General features: G+C 42.2%; 1 protein-coding gene across 16 annotated transcripts in view; it reads left to right on the top strand.

Annotated features, from left to right (window-relative positions):
* The first annotated feature begins 6,918 nt into the window (after positions 1-6,918).
* TTC12 (tetratricopeptide repeat domain 12) overlaps positions 6,919-17,261 on the top strand; it is a 66,466-nt gene continuing 56,123 nt past the window's right edge. For 11 of the 16 annotated variants that reach the window (XR_010392483.1, XR_010392481.1, XR_010392480.1 and 8 more), the window contains exons 1-12: positions 7,200-7,355; positions 7,562-7,713; positions 8,298-8,328; positions 8,901-8,978; positions 9,477-9,598; positions 10,440-10,499; positions 12,066-12,137; positions 12,865-12,925; positions 13,214-13,402; positions 13,948-14,017; positions 14,767-14,855; positions 15,962-16,130. Coding sequence is in view for 9 of the 16 variants with exons in the window: in XM_064524216.1 (XP_064380286.1) it covers positions 7,241-7,355; positions 7,562-7,713; positions 8,298-8,328; positions 8,901-8,978; positions 9,477-9,598; positions 10,440-10,499; positions 12,066-12,137; positions 12,865-12,925; positions 13,214-13,402; positions 13,948-14,017; positions 14,767-14,855; positions 15,962-16,130 (1,208 nt within the window). In the remaining 7 variants the exon portion in view is untranslated. Of the gene's footprint in view, positions 7,114-7,199; positions 7,356-7,561; positions 7,714-8,297; positions 8,329-8,900; positions 8,979-9,476; positions 9,599-10,439; positions 10,500-12,065; positions 12,138-12,864; positions 12,926-13,213; positions 13,403-13,947; positions 14,018-14,766; positions 14,856-15,961; positions 16,131-17,261 lie in introns of those variants that run through there. The other 5 variants (XM_026118522.2, XM_026118529.2, XM_064524214.1 and 2 more) reach the window with 4 other exon arrangements.

Raw genomic sequence — 17,261 nt, 5'->3', positions numbered from 1 at the left:
AATAGAATCTATCAGAATCTGGCAGAATCTGACCGAATCTGTCAGAATCTAATAGAACCTGACAGAATGTGTCAGAATCTGACAGAATCTGTCAGAATCTAATAGAATCTGACAGAATCTGATAGAATGTGTCAGAATCTGTCAGAATCTAAGAGAATCTGACAGAATCTAACAGAATCTGACAGAATCTCATAGAATCTGTCAGAATGGGACAGAATCTGACAGAATTTGACAGAATCTAATATAATGTGTCAGAATCTAATAGAATCTGTCAGAATGTGTCAGAATCTGACAGAATGTGTCAGAATCTAATAGAATCTGACAGAATCTAATAGAATCTGACAGAATGTGTCAGAATGTGTCAGAATCTGACAGAATCTGTCAGAATGTGTCAGAATGTAACAGAATCTGACAGAATCTAATAGAATCTTTCCGAATATGACAGAATCTTATATAATGTGACAGAAGCTAATAGAATCTGACAGAATCTAATAGAATGTGTCAGAATCTAATAGAATGTGTCAGAATCTGACAGAATCTAATAGAATCTGCCAGAATCTGTCAGAATCTGACAGAATCTGACAGAATCTAATAGAATCTGTCAGAATCTAATAGAATCTGTCAGAATCTGACAGAATCTAATAGAATGTGTCAGAATCTGTCAGAATCTAATAGAATCTATCAGAATCTGGCAGAATCTGACCGAATCTGTCAGAATCTAATAGAACCTGACAGAATGTGTCAGAATCTGACAGAATCTGTCAGAATCTAATGGAATGTGTCAGAATCTGATAGAATGTGTCAGAATCTGTCAGAATCTAAGAGAATCTGACCGAATCTAACAGAATCTGACAGAATCTCATAGAATCTGTCAGAATGGGACAGAATCTGACAGAATTTGACAGAATCTAATATAATGTGTCAGAATCTAATAGAATCTGTCAGAATGTGTCAGAATCTGACAGAATGTGTCAGAATCTAATAGAATCTGACAGAATCTAATAGAATCTGACAGAATGTGTCAGAATGTAACAGAATCTGACAGAATCTAATAGAATCTTTCCGAATATGACAGAATCTTATATAATGTGACAGAAGCTAATAGAATCTGACAGAATCTAATAGAATGTGTCAGAATCTAATAGAATGTGTCAGAATCTGACAGAATCTAATAGAATCTGCCAGAATCTGTCAGAATCTGACAGAATCTGACAGAATCTAATAGAATCTGTCAGAATCTAATAGAATCTGTCAGAATCTAATAGAATCTGTCAGAATCTGACAGAATCTAATAGAATGTGTCAGAATCTGTCAGAATCTAATAGAATCTATCAGAATCTGGCAGAATCTGACCGAATCTGTCAGAATCTAATAGAACCTGACAGAATGTGTCAGAATCTGACAGAATCTGACAGAATCTAATGGAATGTGTCAGAATCTGTCAGAATCTAATAGAATCTATCAGAATCTGGCAGAATCTGACCAAATCTGTCAGAATCTAATAGAATCTGTCAGAATGGGACAGAATCTGACAGAATTTGACAGAATCTAATATAATGTGTCAGAATCTAATAGAATCTGGCAGAAAGTGTCAGAATCTGTCAGAATGTGTCAGAATCTAATAGAATCTGACAGAATCTAATAGAATCTGACAGAATGTGTCAGAATGTGACAGAATCTGACAGAATCTAATAGAAGCTTTCTGAATATGATAGAATCTGACAGAATCTGACAGAAGTGTCAGAATGTGACAGAACCTAATAGAATCTGACAGAATCTAATAGAATCTGTCAGCATCTTATAGAATCTGTCAGCATCTTACAGAATCTGTCAGAATCTTACAGAATCTGACAGAAGTGTCAGAACGTTACAGAATCTGATAGAATCTGATAGAATCTGACAGAATGTGTCAGAATCTGACAGAATCTAATAGAATCTGACAGAATCTGTCAGAATCTGACAGAATCTAATAGAATCTGACAGAATCTAATAGAATCTGACAGAATGTGTCAGAATGTGACAGAATCTGACAGAATCTAATAGAATCTTTCTGAATATGATAGAATCTGACAGAATCTGACAGAAGTGTCAGAATGTGACAGAATCTGTCAGAATCTAATAGAATCTTTCTGAATATGATAGAATCTGACAGAATCTGACAGAAGTGTCAGAATGTGACAGAAGCTAATAGAATCTGACAGAATCTAATAGAATCTGACAGAATCTAATAGAATCTGTCAGCATCTTATAGAATCTGTCAGAATCTTACAGAATCTGACAGAAGTGTCAGAACGTTACAGAATCTGATAGAATCTGATAGAATCTGACAGAATGTGTCAGAATCTGACAGAATCTAATAGAATCTGACAGAATCTGACAGAATGGGTCAGAATCTAATAGAATTTGCTGCTCTGATCACAAGAGCACTACAGTCTATTCCCAAAGACTTGGGGAATACGAAACTTCTGCAGGCTATGAGATGAGTGGTCAAAGGAAAGGCTTATTGAATTTGCAGCTAAAACCAGATCCATTTCTCCTCTAATTGCAGGCTCCCTGCTTCTGCGAGGAGTAGCCAGCACTGTTATCAGTGATTTGTTTGGTAAAACAGTGTGGCCTGCAGGGGGAAGAGCTGCCAGTGCAAAGAACAGTGACTTTAAAAAGTAGCAGGAACAGATGCATTGCTGCTGGTGTTGGGTCAAGTGGCTAGGAGAGGTAGCTGTGGTGATACTCCGTCACTCCACGGGCTTTTTCATTACTATATCTCAAACCTAACCTGACACCATCCCTCCTATCCAAGGATTAAATCTTCATGACTTGCGCCTTGTTTCTGTTGGATATAAGAGCATTTGCTTAGCACTAGGAGCTAAATTTACCGAAGCCTAAGGCAGCACATCACTGAACTTTTGCCTAAATTGTTTGAGCCAGTTCAAACAAGGAGAGAACAAGGAGACAAGAAGGTAAGAAAACAGCTTCAGCAATGATCAGAGAGTACCATAACCCTGCCTGAAGACAACGGGGAAACCAACCAAGAGAGAAGAAACTATTACTTGTCGAGCAATCATTGGTGCAAAAAACTGGAAAATGGACAAAGAAATTAACCTGCAGGGGTATAAACACCCAGGGAAATTTCTGTTTGGGGTCCCTTGGAGGAAGCACCCAGTTCGAGCTGTGATACTAATAAAACCATCTTATAAAGAAGTATTTTGTATCTTTTGGTTAAAGCAGAAACCTAGAGTCAAACCCTGTTACAGACACTGGATTGAACACTTTCCCTAATGATTTCACAATAAGATGCTAAACCGTGGACACCAACACATGAAGAACTGGCTTGTATCTGGACAACCCTGAGGAACACCAGCACCACCTATCCTTTCCCGGAGGATGGAGTGGAGCTGATACACTGACCTAGACCTGAAAGGCTCCGGTCTCTATTTCCACTTCTCTCTTGACTCCCCACCTTTGTTTCCACCTGGTGTCTCTTTCAGAACAACACCCAGCCCATAATTCACTCAGTGCTTCATAAATATTTATTAGCTGGGAGGAACACCGTGAGTTCAGGTGCTTCCATGCACAGTAATGAATCACTCGGTATTCTAGCTTTGTAACTTCGATGTCATCTCATAAAGCAGAGGGGTGGAAATTATTAAAACTCACAGAAAGGGAAGAGGACTAAAATAGATGTGTGAAAGGAGAGGCATGGATATATTAATGGACAAACCAGATGAAAAAGCATTCCAGCAATTTATCATCCCCTTTCTGGCACTACAAACGTTGTGCACAGTTAGAAAAGTCCTGTATACATTTGTGCTGAGCAGCACTCAGCCACCAAAGCACAAATGGGCTCCACGTTGAGAATTAATGCTGTGAGCTGAGCTGGGGAAGCACAGCAAAGACAAGCACAGGACTGCTGATTTCTTCTTGGCAACTGATACAGCAGCAGTGGGAAACAACTAACTGGGCTTGATGCTGATTGAGAAAACCATTAGGACAAGCTTTGTGTGATGCCTGTCTGAGCTGAGGCTGGATGCAGAGACTGCGCATTGAACCGCAAGGGTAGCTGGCCCACAGAGCAGGGAAGGGTTCAGAGACAGTTCTCTGCATGCTGTACCGGAGATAGCCAGCCCTTGAGTTTCCTTTTCTGGGGGTCCATCCACTCGAACAGATAACATGCCCAAAGTAAAGCTGGGTTAATAGCTAGGAATTGGCCAGCACACACAATGTACAAGCCTTGCCAGCAGGAAGCCATGCAAGCTGACTTTGGGGCATTGGCAACAAAGCAGGAAAAGGCCTGAAATAACAGTTTTGGGAGATCTGGCCAGGTGATTTTTGTGCTGGTGGATGGTGCCATCCTCTGGTTGTCTCACTGGTGACAGAGCGCATTTCTCATGCTGGGAAGGGCTGCACTGGCACTGGAGAAGACATGAAGCCTCCCTTGGCACCAGACCCCAAGGCCCTGCAGGCCTGAAAACCCACCTTGGGTGCAAACTCCGCATGTGCAAGCACCCACCGGCACCCCCGGCCCTCCGAGATAGCTGGTCGCCTTGACAGTCAGTTGTGTAGATGGGAGGCAAACCATGGCCTCGTGCTCCTGGCCCATGCAGAGACCGCTCTACAGAGAGGTTTGCACATCACCTGTGGGAGTTTCCACCTAAGAGACTTTACTGGCAGCACCTCTGCTTCACTGTAACCAGGTTATTTTCTCTGCCTCTCAGGTGGGTTTGGCAGCCTGTATTGCAGTCAGTGTCATCACAGCTGCACTGCTACAGCCTCAAAACGGCTAATTCAAAGCTTGTCTTAAATGTGCCTCCACAGGAGCCTCAGCATGGTGAAACCAGGTCAGTCACTTAACCAGAGACAATCTCAGAGCACAGAGGAAACAGCAATTGTTGCTGTCAAGGGTGCCTCTTCTCCGACCCACTGATCCAGTTATTTGGGTGGCGGGGGGGGGGGGGGGGAGAAGGGGGAAGATGTCAAAGTGCTGGTTTTGAATGACTTACAGCTTTAACTCTCAGCTGATTCCAGTTGAAGATTGAGAAAATCCTAGTCTTTAAAGGGTATTTTTAAAGAAATCCAAGTCTGACATGAAAATGGCAGCAACAGGGGCCAGAGGATATTGCTCTGGATGAGCATTCATGTGTCCTACACGGGGTTCCCTCTCCCAGGTGGTCCTTCCGCTACACTTCAGTTCAGCTACATCTTTATTTTGACCAAAGAGGCCCCTTTCATTCATTTTTGCCAGTGCTACCCCATTCTCGTCCCCTGAGTATAAGCAGAGGGAGACCGGGCATTTAAAATGCCAGACTGAAAGGCTCTTAAATGCTCCTTGGAGAAATGATATGCCAGTGCCTCTGCTGATGTGCTCCCTGCTAGAAGCAAACAGCAGGGAGCAAACAGCAGCCTGCCTCCTCGCTCCGCCCAGCCAAACCCAGATGTGTGTTTTGGTAAAACAACAAGCAGGAGATCTCAGTTCCGGTTTGCACACAGTCTAGCTGCAAGGCAAAGGTTGGCCTGTCTAGCAGAGAGAAAAGGACCATATCTCAGCAGGAGTGGGGCATCGATGAAGAATTTGTCTGAGATCTCAAGCCAGAAATTACATGGGGAAAAATAGGGTGAAGACAGTGGATGTCTAGCAGCTCTCAGTAGGAGCCTCTCTGCTGTGCTGAAGATAGTTTCCCATGGCTCACCCAGAAGCTCTTCGGTAAAGGGGCACCCTGCAGCCTCTGCTGGGCCAGCCATCCTGCTGCACTAGGAGTATAAACACTACTTCCCATCAGAAGGATTATATCCAAGAGCAAGGGAGAGGAAGAAAAGAAGTCATCTGCTTAATCCTCTGTCATATGTTGCAAATGTAAAAGACTATTTCTTCCTTTAGCAATACAGCTCTGTAGGGCTGCTTTCACCTTGTGCTGAGGATCTGCCAGTATCTGTACTCTGCAAATCACTATGTTAAGTTGCACATGTAGGCACTTAATTTTCTATGCAGGTGCTTCTGTGTAGGCTATGTAACTATGTAAGCAGTAATCATGTAAACAACGTAAGCAGCAGTCATGTAAAGGTGTGTGTGAGGTCTGTGTGTCTGTGAGCAAGGCTAGACGTTCACATGCTGACAGAGCACGCTGCCCAAGCCTGCTCCTTGCTGAAGGTGAGCATCCCCTTTGCAGGGATCAAAGTTTCTCCAGGCTGCAAAGTGGGGAGCTGCGTTGCACAGCGCAAGCGGGTTTGTGCACGGCATTGCCTGCACTGGGCCAGAAGAGGGACCCCGTATTGCATCCTGCAGGGAAGGACTGTGCCACAGAAATGACAGTTCAGTGCAAATTGCAGGTGGGGTTGTGGGTGGCTCATTCCCACCACTTTCAGCAGCAAAGCAGGAGTTCTTGTGCGGCTGTGCCCTCCGTCATCCCCGAAAGGGGCAAGAAGGATGGAAAGGTCAGGGGTCGTTCAGCGGGAACAGGGACAGGAATTCACCAGTGGAGTGCTTACTCCTGCCCGCCGTGGGTTCCTGACGTCCCACCCCCCTCCCTAGGCATGTGCAGGAGAACAGCAGCCAGCTGTACTCCAGCTGGCTGAACCTCCAGCACGCAGGTGTAAGCTGGGCTGTACCTGCAGCCCGGTGCACTCTACAGCGTGCCGGGAGGCCAGGCCTCTGCAGCGCTTGCTGGTGGCGGCCGGACAGAAGCTGCGCCTGAAGGGTTTGAGGTAAAGCGTCTTTTTCAGGTATCCCGGGACGCGGCAAAGGGGACACGCGACGTCCGCCCTGCCCGTGGGGGTCAAGCGCCCAGGCCGCGGCCTGTGGGGCCTGCGAGGCCGGCGGGCCGCGGCCTGCCCCATGGCGGGCGTTACTAGGAGACACCCTCCCGGCACCCCGCCCGCGTGGCCCCGCCCCCTCTTTAACATGGCCCCGCCCGTTAACAAGGCGCCGAGGGGCGTGGCCAGCAGCTAGCGGTCCCCATGGCAACGCTGCGGACGCCCCGTACATACGGCGGCCGGCCGGGGTCCCGTTCCCTTCCGGTGCAGGCTCCGCGCCCCCACTCCCCGGCGGCGCTGCCGCCATGTTAGCCGACGAGCAAGAGGAGGCGGATTTCCAGCGGTTCCTCCGTCGCGTGGACGACATCAGTAAGCAGCGCGGGAGGGGCGCTGCAGGGAGCTGGGCTGCGGGGGTGTGGGCGCCTGGCGCGCCCGGGCAGGTCCCGGGGAGTCTCGGAAGAGCCGGGGGCGCACTTGAGGTGGGAAGGGACGCGAAATGGCGAAGAGGAGCGCCCCCCCCTTCTCGTCCGGGCTTGTTGTGTGCGCAGGCTCCGTGAGAAGGCGGGAGTTGCGGCTTTCCAGGTGCCGGGAGCTGCTTCCTGGCGCTATAGGTAATTTTTTGCTAATGTGGAAGCTACCGATAGCTTTCAGGAGTGGGAAGCAGATTTGTCAGTGAATGTTTCCATTTTAAAGTGCTCTCCTGGTCTCTGGTGGCTTCAAAAGCATGTGTCACCTGAGGCAGAGCTGAGCTCCTGATCCTCCCGAGGTCACCCAAGTTCATGTGTGTATGTCTGGTTTTTCATCCCATTTTTTTTAGCCAATTTAGTCGAAGGCTTGAAGTCCACAGACCCAGCTATCCAGGAAAAAGCCCTTGCTGAGACAGAGAAAAGGCTCTGTGATGAAGAGGCTAGCGAGGAGGAAGAATGCAAGACGAAGGTGAACAGAACAGCGATCAACACACGACCTTCTGTAAGGTTTAACTTTTCCTTTGCTGTTTAAATTGTGCATGTTTGAGATCTTTTAAGTGATGTGGATTCACACAGCTTGCCCTGGAGGAAAAAGCTTGGAAAAATGCATATGCATATATTAGGGCATGACTTTGTCTTCTTCACTAGCACTCTTATTGGAATGTAGTTGATGTTGTGTTTTGTCTTAAGACTGTTACAAACATAAAACATTTCTCTTGGATTTGTCCAAGTTGGATGCAAGCATTCAGATGTCACAGGATGTAGCTTCTGCTTGCACTTCAGGGACTTGAGCAAAGCTAGTTGAAGACATAAGAGTGCTTTCATCAGTCTTATTAGGCTTTGATTCATGCAGTAGGGTCTGGATTTCAGTGACTTGGCCTATTAAAGACACAAATAGAAGCTTTTTCTTAATTTTAAAAGAAATTAAGTCCTTTATGTCCTTTGTTAGAGTGTCATTTTGACATTTCCACTGTATTTCAGTGCCTGTGTCACTTTGAACAACTGAACCAGATGTTCCTTTGCTGCTATGGGTTTTATTAAATATCTGTATGTGTACATGCATGTACTATGTTTCTGTTCTTTTAGGGCATGGAAAATGTGGAGACAGTGAACTCAGGTAGGACAATGTTCCCTCTAATATTTAGCTTCTCTTCATTGTTGTTTTAGCTGAGTTAGGGTGAGGTTTGCTGTTACCTCATGCAAGGTCCAAGTTCACTCCCACTACAGTCAAAGCTGTTTTTTCTTTTTAGCGAACGTTCAGTCAGATTAAGCAATGCATTCAGGAATCTTAGCTTTATGGCTGCATTTATTCATAGTTAGGAATCTTTTTGTTGTAGTTTGTCATCATATTCTTGCTTCTCATCTGGAAATTAATTATTCTAAATTCTAAAGAAACAAGCTCTTCTGTAGAGGTGAGATACTTAGAGGCAAGTATACAATCCTCAATTAGTAGGATGGTCTTTATCTATAATAGCTTGTCATTCACTTTCCAATTTCATGCTGGATTATTGAAATGATTTGTTGATTATATACGACTATTATTGAAATTACGATGTGATTTTCTTTGTAGAGAAAAGACTCAGAAATACTTCAAAAGTGACTTCTGTCTCATCTGCAGTTTGATTTTAATGAAGGTTTTTTGTGTGTTTGTTTTTTGACTGAAACTCCACCAACTCTCCTGGCTCAAAGATGGCTTTCTAGCAGTTTTGGAAAAGGATGCGAGAGAGCGTGCTAAACGAAGGAAGAGAAATGAACATTTAGCAAACGGTAATTGCTGAAGTTTTTCTAGTTAGTGCCTTCAGAAACTATTTGGAAGGAGATGGATGATTTAAGAGGCTGTTGTGCCACTCTCTGAATGCCATTCTTATGCACACTGAGGCGATGATGTCGTGTTTTTGAGATCAGTGATCTTCTGCACAGTGTTGATTAGCTGAAACAAGGTTATACGCTTCATACAGTTGTTGCAACTCATTTTTCTTCCTGCTCTTCTCCTTATGATAAGGTTTTGGGATGGAGGAAGGGAGTTTAAGTATTTAAAAATTGGGCTAAGCAAAGAAAAGACATGCTCAGAGTTTGCTTTTTAATGGAGGAATGCAGGCTGTGTACGTGGGATACCTCGGAAATCTCTTAAAAAGTATGGCTGATGACAGCGGCAGAGAAGCTGTAATTGTTGCAGCAGGAGAATATGGCCTCTCTCTTCCTCATTACCGTTTTGTAACAAATGTGATTTTGAGTGTGTGTGTGTGTGTGTCCTTTCTTTTGCAGCTCTGAAAGAGAAAGGAAATGATGCCTTCAGGAAAGGAGACTATGTCACAGCCATTCAGAAATACACTGAAGGCCTAGAAAAACTGAAGGACAAGCAGGAACTTTACACAAACAGAGCACAGGTCAGCATGCAAAAGTGAGCCACCAGTGTACTGCTTTCAGGGTAGTACTGCCAAGATAAAACACGAAAGGGTCCTGTGGGTGCAAGTACTTCTGCAAATGCATTGCACAATTTGCATGCATCTTGTGTACCTATAAAAGCTAGCAATGTGTTATGAGAAAATCCAAAGGAATCTGAAAGCTAAAAGTTCAGGCAAATTGAATAGAGGAGGACCTCAATGTAAGTTGGATTACAATGGAGATTTGATTTCTTGCCCAGAGATTATAGTATTCACTTGTCTTACTTGCTAAGATGACTCATTTGTAATATTTCAGTGTCTTTTTACAGTCTTAATGAAAGAGCTACACAAACATCACTAGAAATGTGAATTACTTGCTTTCTGTCTAATGTCTCTGAAGTCCAGAAAGCTTTTCCTGCTGTGACTAGTCCTTGCTGAGGGTGTAATCAAGCCTTCTCAGTCTTCGATGTTGCACAGATCAATCCCTGCTACCCCAAAAGGAATAAAAACTGTCTTGTGTATAGTTTTCTTGAAATACACTGCATTTTCTTTCAATTATCATTTTTATAGTTGTGGAAAGATGATGCTTGTTTTGTGTTCCCTACTTGCCTGGTCTAATCCATACTTGTGTTTTGAATTCCCTTTTTTTGTGTTTAGTCTAAATGACAAACAACCACAGTGAGATGGAAGAAAGATTAAGAAACCACTGATAATTATCCTGAAAACATCTATGTATAGGCACATCAGCAGGCTAATTCTTAGTTCATGTTTGCACAATAGTTAGGGGAAGATGTGTCAAATAGTCTAATTTTTCTGCCTAGACTCTCTTGGTTCTTAATTTCAGGCCTACATGAAGATGCATGAGTATGAAAAAGCCATTGGTGACTGTGAATGGGCTTTAAAGGTAACTCCAGGTTTCTGTCTTTTGTGATCAGGTCATGTGCCAATGGGAGGAGGGTTCGCGTATAATGATGGTGTAGAGACAATGCACTAATAGAAATAAAAGAATGTGGTGGTGGTGTACAGATTCGTGCATCCTGAGTTAACTTGCCTGCTATAAAGGAATTAACATTTCAGTGCTGCCTGTATGAAAAAAGTTTTCTACTTCTCAAGAATTTTTAATTGAAACATTTGTTACAAGTGATAAGCTAATTACCACACAAACTGGCAGACAACATCATGTCCATTGGGAAAAAAAAAAGTTTAAACCCATGAAGAGGAACTATTCATGTGCTGATGGTTTAAGTGAAGATTGTATAAAATACTAAAAAGCTGAATCTAGATCCGGTTGTGTTACATCAGCAATGCCCATTGAGTACAATGTGATTGAGAGATCATTAATAATATTGGCAGCATCATTTCAAAAAAATGTGTTTTCCAAAGATAATTGAGCCAGGAAAGATCAGCTAGTCTGTTAGCACTGAGTTAAATGTTTCTTATTTTTTTTATACAGCTAGTGGCAGTTAATACTCGTGTCATTCTCAAATTAATCGAAACAGATGTGGAAGTTCTGTTAAGGCTTAATATACAAACTTCAGACAGCAATAAGTGACTTGCACGCATAAAATGAGCGATAGTACAAAGATGGCCTGAAGTTATAATAGAGTCAAAACAAACTTTGTTAATTGCTCTGCAGCTGAAGGAGAACCTTACTGTACAATTGAGTTCTTGGCAAGACTTTTCTTGCCTGTAAACACCAGTGAATGCTTCTGACCTCAAAACAAGAGGGTGTTCCCTAGCTCTAGTTTATGATTCCACCCTTGCCATTTTGCTTTAGAATGGGAAAATACATCATTCTGTATCCTAACATCAATTCACTTGATGGTCAGTCTTATTGTAGTTTAGTATAGAAATTTAAAATGCTTGCAATTGGATGAGAATAAACTGCTACCTGGGGTAAACCTCCTTGAGAAAATTCAATCTGGACAACTCAACTGCATTTTTAACTGCATTAAAATATGTCCTTAGATATCTTACTACTGTTGTTATATAAATTCTGATGCCCAGGGAATCTATTAGCTGCCAGTTTTGGGAAGGGGGGAAACAATCTAAACTTTACAGATCTAGAATTCTGTTCATGTGAAGGTGATCAACTTATTCATGCGGGTCTAAATGTTACCTACGAGCATGAGAGTCTGCTTGAATTACCTAAAGGCAGTTTTCTGGGAAGGACGTTAGTACCAGCTGCTTTCAGCCTTTAAGCAGAGCAGAGCCAAAGCCTGTTCCTTGCACAGACAACAGAGCGAAGTTAGTACCTGAAAGTAATATTCAGTGTGTAAACAGTAGATTCCTCTAGTAGATGGTGTGACTATCCCCTTCTGTGCTTACCGTTACTTTTGGGCAGTTTTAACTGTGTTAGCCAGAAGTCTGGAAAAACATTTTATGTTTCAAAACTCTACACATGTCATGATGTGTGGGGTTTGTTTTTGTTTCGTTTTGCTGGTTTTAATTTTCTTATTTTTTTACACAGTGCAATGAAAAATGTATTAAAGCCTATTTTCAAATGGGTAAAGCTCACCTGGCACTGAAGCACTTCAGTGAGGTAAGTTGGCTAAGTCTTGGGGGCATATGGCCATATTTTGTTTTGCTTTTGACATGATGTGGATGAGAAGAATAAATTTGTGATTTTGCTGCAAGATACTTTACTACATTCCCTAACAAATTTAACACTTTTAGTACAACCCCCGTAAAGCTTCAGAAATTTTGAAGTGCTTGAAGAGAACAGGCAAGATCAAAAGCATTTCTGATCATTTCAGAAATGCCTGTAATAAAATAATTGTAGAAGATGGACCACACAAATCTACACCAAGTCTACCTCGGAGTTCCTGGCTGCTCAAGTCTATGAAGAAGGTTTTTCGTTGTCCTAAACTTGTGATCAGTTTAATTGTGAACATACCAGCAAGACATACAAATCAAATCCCTACTGATAGTTACAGTTCCTTTATTTTTTTTTTTGTTATACCTTATTTGCTATTTCATCTCTAGAAACTTGGCTTGTTTTGTTCCTACCAGCATATTCTTAGGTTTGCATTTCCAATTTTCCTTTTTATTTAGAATAGCAGGCTTGAGTAGTGACTGACAGTCATACTCATCTGGCACTTCCAATTGTGAAGGTTTTGACTTGTCTCTCAGGTTTTTTTTTTTCACACTTAGTAAAAGTACTGTGGTCCAAAAACTGTTCAACTTAAACAGGTTGAATCTGTCTAGGGTACAAATTTTTTTCATTTTCCCATTTCATCTTAAACTGTCTGTTCTTTTTCTCTGTTAAGTCCAGGCAGTGCTATCAGAAGATCTTAGAAATTGATCCCCGAAAAGAAAGCCTGTTTAAAAGTAAGAAATCTAAATTTTATACTCTGGGGTCTTGTTTTCTGATCAGAATAGAATGTAGACTCAAACCTACTCTCCAGGTTTTCAAAACTTTTCATGGAGTCTTTTCACACAGCCTTTGTATCCAACTGTTGCTTGTGTTTAAGCCCTGTGCTTCACTCAGCACAGCCACGGGTCATTGTAGGAAGCAGAGTGCTCCTTCTGTTGTGGAGCCAGTTTTGTTTTTGACTTGAAACTTCACTGTGTTAGAATACTTCGTCTAACTTGCTTTACTTTCTTCTGATTTCCAAGATTGCATGAATGAATTAAACTTGGAGGAAAAAAGAATGAACGAGGAAGAGAGAGCATTGAAGGAATTTCAGTCTGGCAAGTTTACAGCTTTATCAGTAAAAGAACTGCTGCACAAACTTGATAGGCCTGACCAGAACATTCTCTACTATACAGGAGGGATCAAAGTTTTGACAGGAGCCATCAGAGACTGTAAGTAGTTGGTGCAATTTTGGTAATCCAAATAGATAGTTTTAGGAAAATTGGTGTAAGTTTTAAAGGAACAGAAAAACTGTCCCTCTATTTAAAAAGCAGAAATCAACAATATGTTTATGTTAAAAGTTTAGGCCAGCAGATCTATTTTTATACATAAATCGATAGTGTAGCTGAGCTGTTAAGAGCTCTCAGGGGGTTGAGTGTTGATTTGGTGTTTAATTTCTTTCATAAGCATATTGATTTGCAAAGCCAGTCTCATGTTGAAGTCTTCCTAAAAAGCTTTTAACATTGTCAATCATTCTGTATAGCACCAGCCATGAATTAGAACAGTGTTCAGCTGCAAAGCTGTTTATACTTAAATTAGTGTTCTGAGGACTTTTCCTCTTTCAAAGATGCAACCCCCCTCCACCCTGCTGCAAGCTGTTGATGCAGTGACCGTATCATTTAACAGTATATTACAGAAGAGCAGGAGTCTGCCTTCACTGTGATGCATCAGGAAGATGGATCATGGGGCTTATTTGGTTATACTTGACTTTTTTCAGGCACTGAGCAGACTTTATTTAGAACAAATGATGGATTCAGTATCATCAATGACAACAAGGTCATAAGACAGTAAGTACTCTCCAAAGGAGAAGCAGGGTGTTACAGCATGAGGAAATGAAAAGATATTTTCAGGAAACACAATCACCATGTGAAATTCAGATGAAATGACTGAAAGATAATGTAACAACAGATTTTTATGTATGAATAGACTGACTTCTATCTGATCTTTAGACAAATAGTACTCTCTTGGCTGCAGTGGACAAAACTGATGGATTTCTGTTTCCGTCTCTGATCTCCTCTTTCTCTACCCTGTCTCTACGGGTGGGAGCAGATTTGTTAACCTGTTGTAAAAGAGCCTCTGATTTCAAAGCTTAGTCACTTTAAGTATATCTGGCTAGACTCCCTGCTCCTACAAATTGATATAGGTAAATATCTGGCCCCCTAGCTTTGTAATGTAATCTGAAAAACTATTTAACCCTATAAATAAGGAAGAAGATCATCCTTGGGGAGTTGTCTTCTCCTTTTTAAAGTGGCTTCTAAGACAACACATGTTATGTTTCAGTAGTCAAGAAACAAATCTGACCTATAGCTATCTAAATAGCTCCCTAAACTCTGTCTTAGATGGTATCTGTTCTCTGAAGGTGTATTTGAGTCAGGTTCACATAGACAATGGAAACAAGACCTGTGCGAAAGATGTGATTTGAAATTCTTGCACAACTAAGCCGGTTCAGAACATGGTGCGGTTAAACAGGACAAGTGCTATTCTTCAAGTTTCAACTGTCGTTTGCTCTTTTTAAAAGCTAACATTTCTAATTTAGGGGCTTCTGTGCAGAGAGGAAAGATGCTGCTGAAGTGGAGCTATCTGTTTCCCTTGTCTTCCTTTGGCAAGCTGTCTGCACTGGGAATGGTAAAACTGTAACCCATGCTAATCACTGTTAATGCACTGTTAATATGGCCCTTACTGTGCCTAGAATTGTTTTGTACAAATATCACTTCTTCAGAGCACTTAAGTGTAGACCTTACTGGAAATCAAGTTTTACAGGTCAAGTGCAAGTGCTGGAGATGCACTTTAGCTGCAACCACAATTTTGGCTGTTATATCCATCGCAAGATGAAATTTCCAGTCTGTTCCAGTGGGCATTTTAAGACTAAAGGAGTAGAAAGCAAGTATGATTATTGCTTGCTGTTAGGGTAGTGTCACTTTTTTTTTTTTTTTTTTTTTTTTTTTTTTTTTTTTTTTTTTTTTTTTTTTTTTAAGATGTTATACCAGTGAAAAGCAGATCTGTATAGAAATGCCATTGGGAAAAAGGTGATGTTGATATCTTTTTGCAACCAGGGCATTAGTAGTCACTGGAAGGTGATCTTTACCTCCAGTTCTAGGAAGTTTGCAGATAGAGGAGAAATGTGCCAGGGTGGGGCTGCTGGGGAAGTGTAGCAGACTGACACACAAGTAAAATTTATAATGCTTGGAGTCAGCATTTGAGCTGTCTTGTGTGCTATGGGATCTAGCTGATACCTAAGGGCGTATCTGTGCTTCAAGTGAAGGGGGAGACCTGATTTATATTTTGCCTGTAGACGGTTAGCAGTGAATACAGGTCCATACACAGGTCTAGCTCCATGTGTGTGCCTGGCAGGGCTTGAACAGCTCTGTGCCTAGCGGTTTGCAGACAGCTGATGGAGTAACTATGTGGAGCGCTCTGTGCTCTTGATTGTACTGACTGTTCTTTTGTAGCAATGCACGTTGCCCAAGAAGCTAGCCTGTTGCTAGTGAGAGTAGAAATTTAAACATCTAAAAGTATTAAAGCTAGTGGAGCTGTGAGAAGAGTGGTGGGTGTTTTACCTTACCATTGCTCTACAGGACTACTATGCAAGACGAACACATCAGTCATGGAGTGAATGATCCTGTTAGTGGATGAAAAAGATATTAAACTTCTTAAATCAGACCCTAGAGGAAAAAACCCAAGAGTAACAGGGGTTTCATTGTGCATGACTGATCATAAATCTTCTTTTTCAGAGGAAAATCAGCGTCTTCTATTAACTCACCCTGACATGAATGTACAGCTGTCCAAATTGCTTTCTTCTGGGGTACCAGAGATCCAGAAGGAGACCTTGGCACTAATCTCCCTCTACTCAGAGACTGAGAATGGGAGGAGACTGCTGGTCAGGCACCAGGACCTAACCAAGTAATAAATGCTACAGCAAATCAGAAAAATTTCCGTTTTTCCTTGGGCTCCCAGAGGTTCAAACTCATTCCACTAGCACCAAGCTGAGCAGTACATAGTTGGCAGGCTTTCTGAAAACTTGTAGGAACCCAATAACTTTAAGACTTTTGCCCTAGAGTGGTAGGCCTGCTTGAGCGAAAACTGTACAGTACTGGAGCAGCAGAGGTATGAAGTTAGGTATGTGGGGACAACTGCTTTGGTAAACTTTGTACCTGAACATGTTTGTGATGCTAAGTAGAAAGGGCTTACTCTCAGAAGTGTTTACATAATTTTGAGGCATAGTTCCTCCTCTAAAAGAGTAAGAGTGTGTTTGTGTAGCACTCCAGCAAGAACTTACATTGTTATCTCTTAATGGCTTGGGGTTTCAAGCTGCCACTCTCTCATCCTCTGGCAGTCAGCATTTGTGATTATTCACAGTGCTGCAATGACTCACTAAGTGGAGAAAGAAAGGAGTCTATTACCTCTAAACTATTGTCCTGCTATTTCCTTCAACAGTTAAGCAGAGGAGAGAATCTAACGTACTTGTTTGTATTAGATGGTTTGAGGTAACTGATGAACAGAAAAGGTTTTCCAACAGATGTATGCACTTCAGTGTATGATATAGCACATTAATTCCAAGACATTTTTTCCTCAAAGGGAAAGTTAAAGAAACAAGCCACATGTGAGAGGAAGTTTAATAAAGGCAGATAATATTGCTATGGCGTGAAGTGTCAGGAGCCTGAAAAAAAATCTTCTGTCAGCTTCTGAAAAAGATTCTAGGACTAATTGCTAGAAAAATGAGGATGTTCAGAAGGTAAAGTTGCAGGTATTGAGCTTCTTAGCTGTTGGGCTTATTGCCAAAAAGGGAGGACACCGTAGGTTTCCTTTCTGAACTGCAACCCCGGAGGAGGGTGTCAGGGAATTTCAGCTCAGCAGAGGGTCGTGTGGGAACCCCAGGTATTGAAATCTTGTGAACTGTGTGCAGCTCAACATCACACAGCAGCAAGCATGCTGTTCCAAGAGCTGACAAGGTGACTGGTATGATGATCTTTCTATTTTGGCAGGAGATGAAGTTTCCATTGCTGCTTGGGGAGGTTAACCTCTCCCCAAGAC

Source organism: Dromaius novaehollandiae, chromosome 21, assembly GCF_036370855.1.
Source record: "Dromaius novaehollandiae isolate bDroNov1 chromosome 21, bDroNov1.hap1, whole genome shotgun sequence".
NCBI lineage: Eukaryota > Metazoa > Chordata > Aves > Casuariiformes > Dromaiidae > Dromaius > Dromaius novaehollandiae.
The sequence above is the reverse complement of the archived record's forward strand: the minus strand, read 5'-3'. Positions and strand labels throughout refer to the sequence as shown.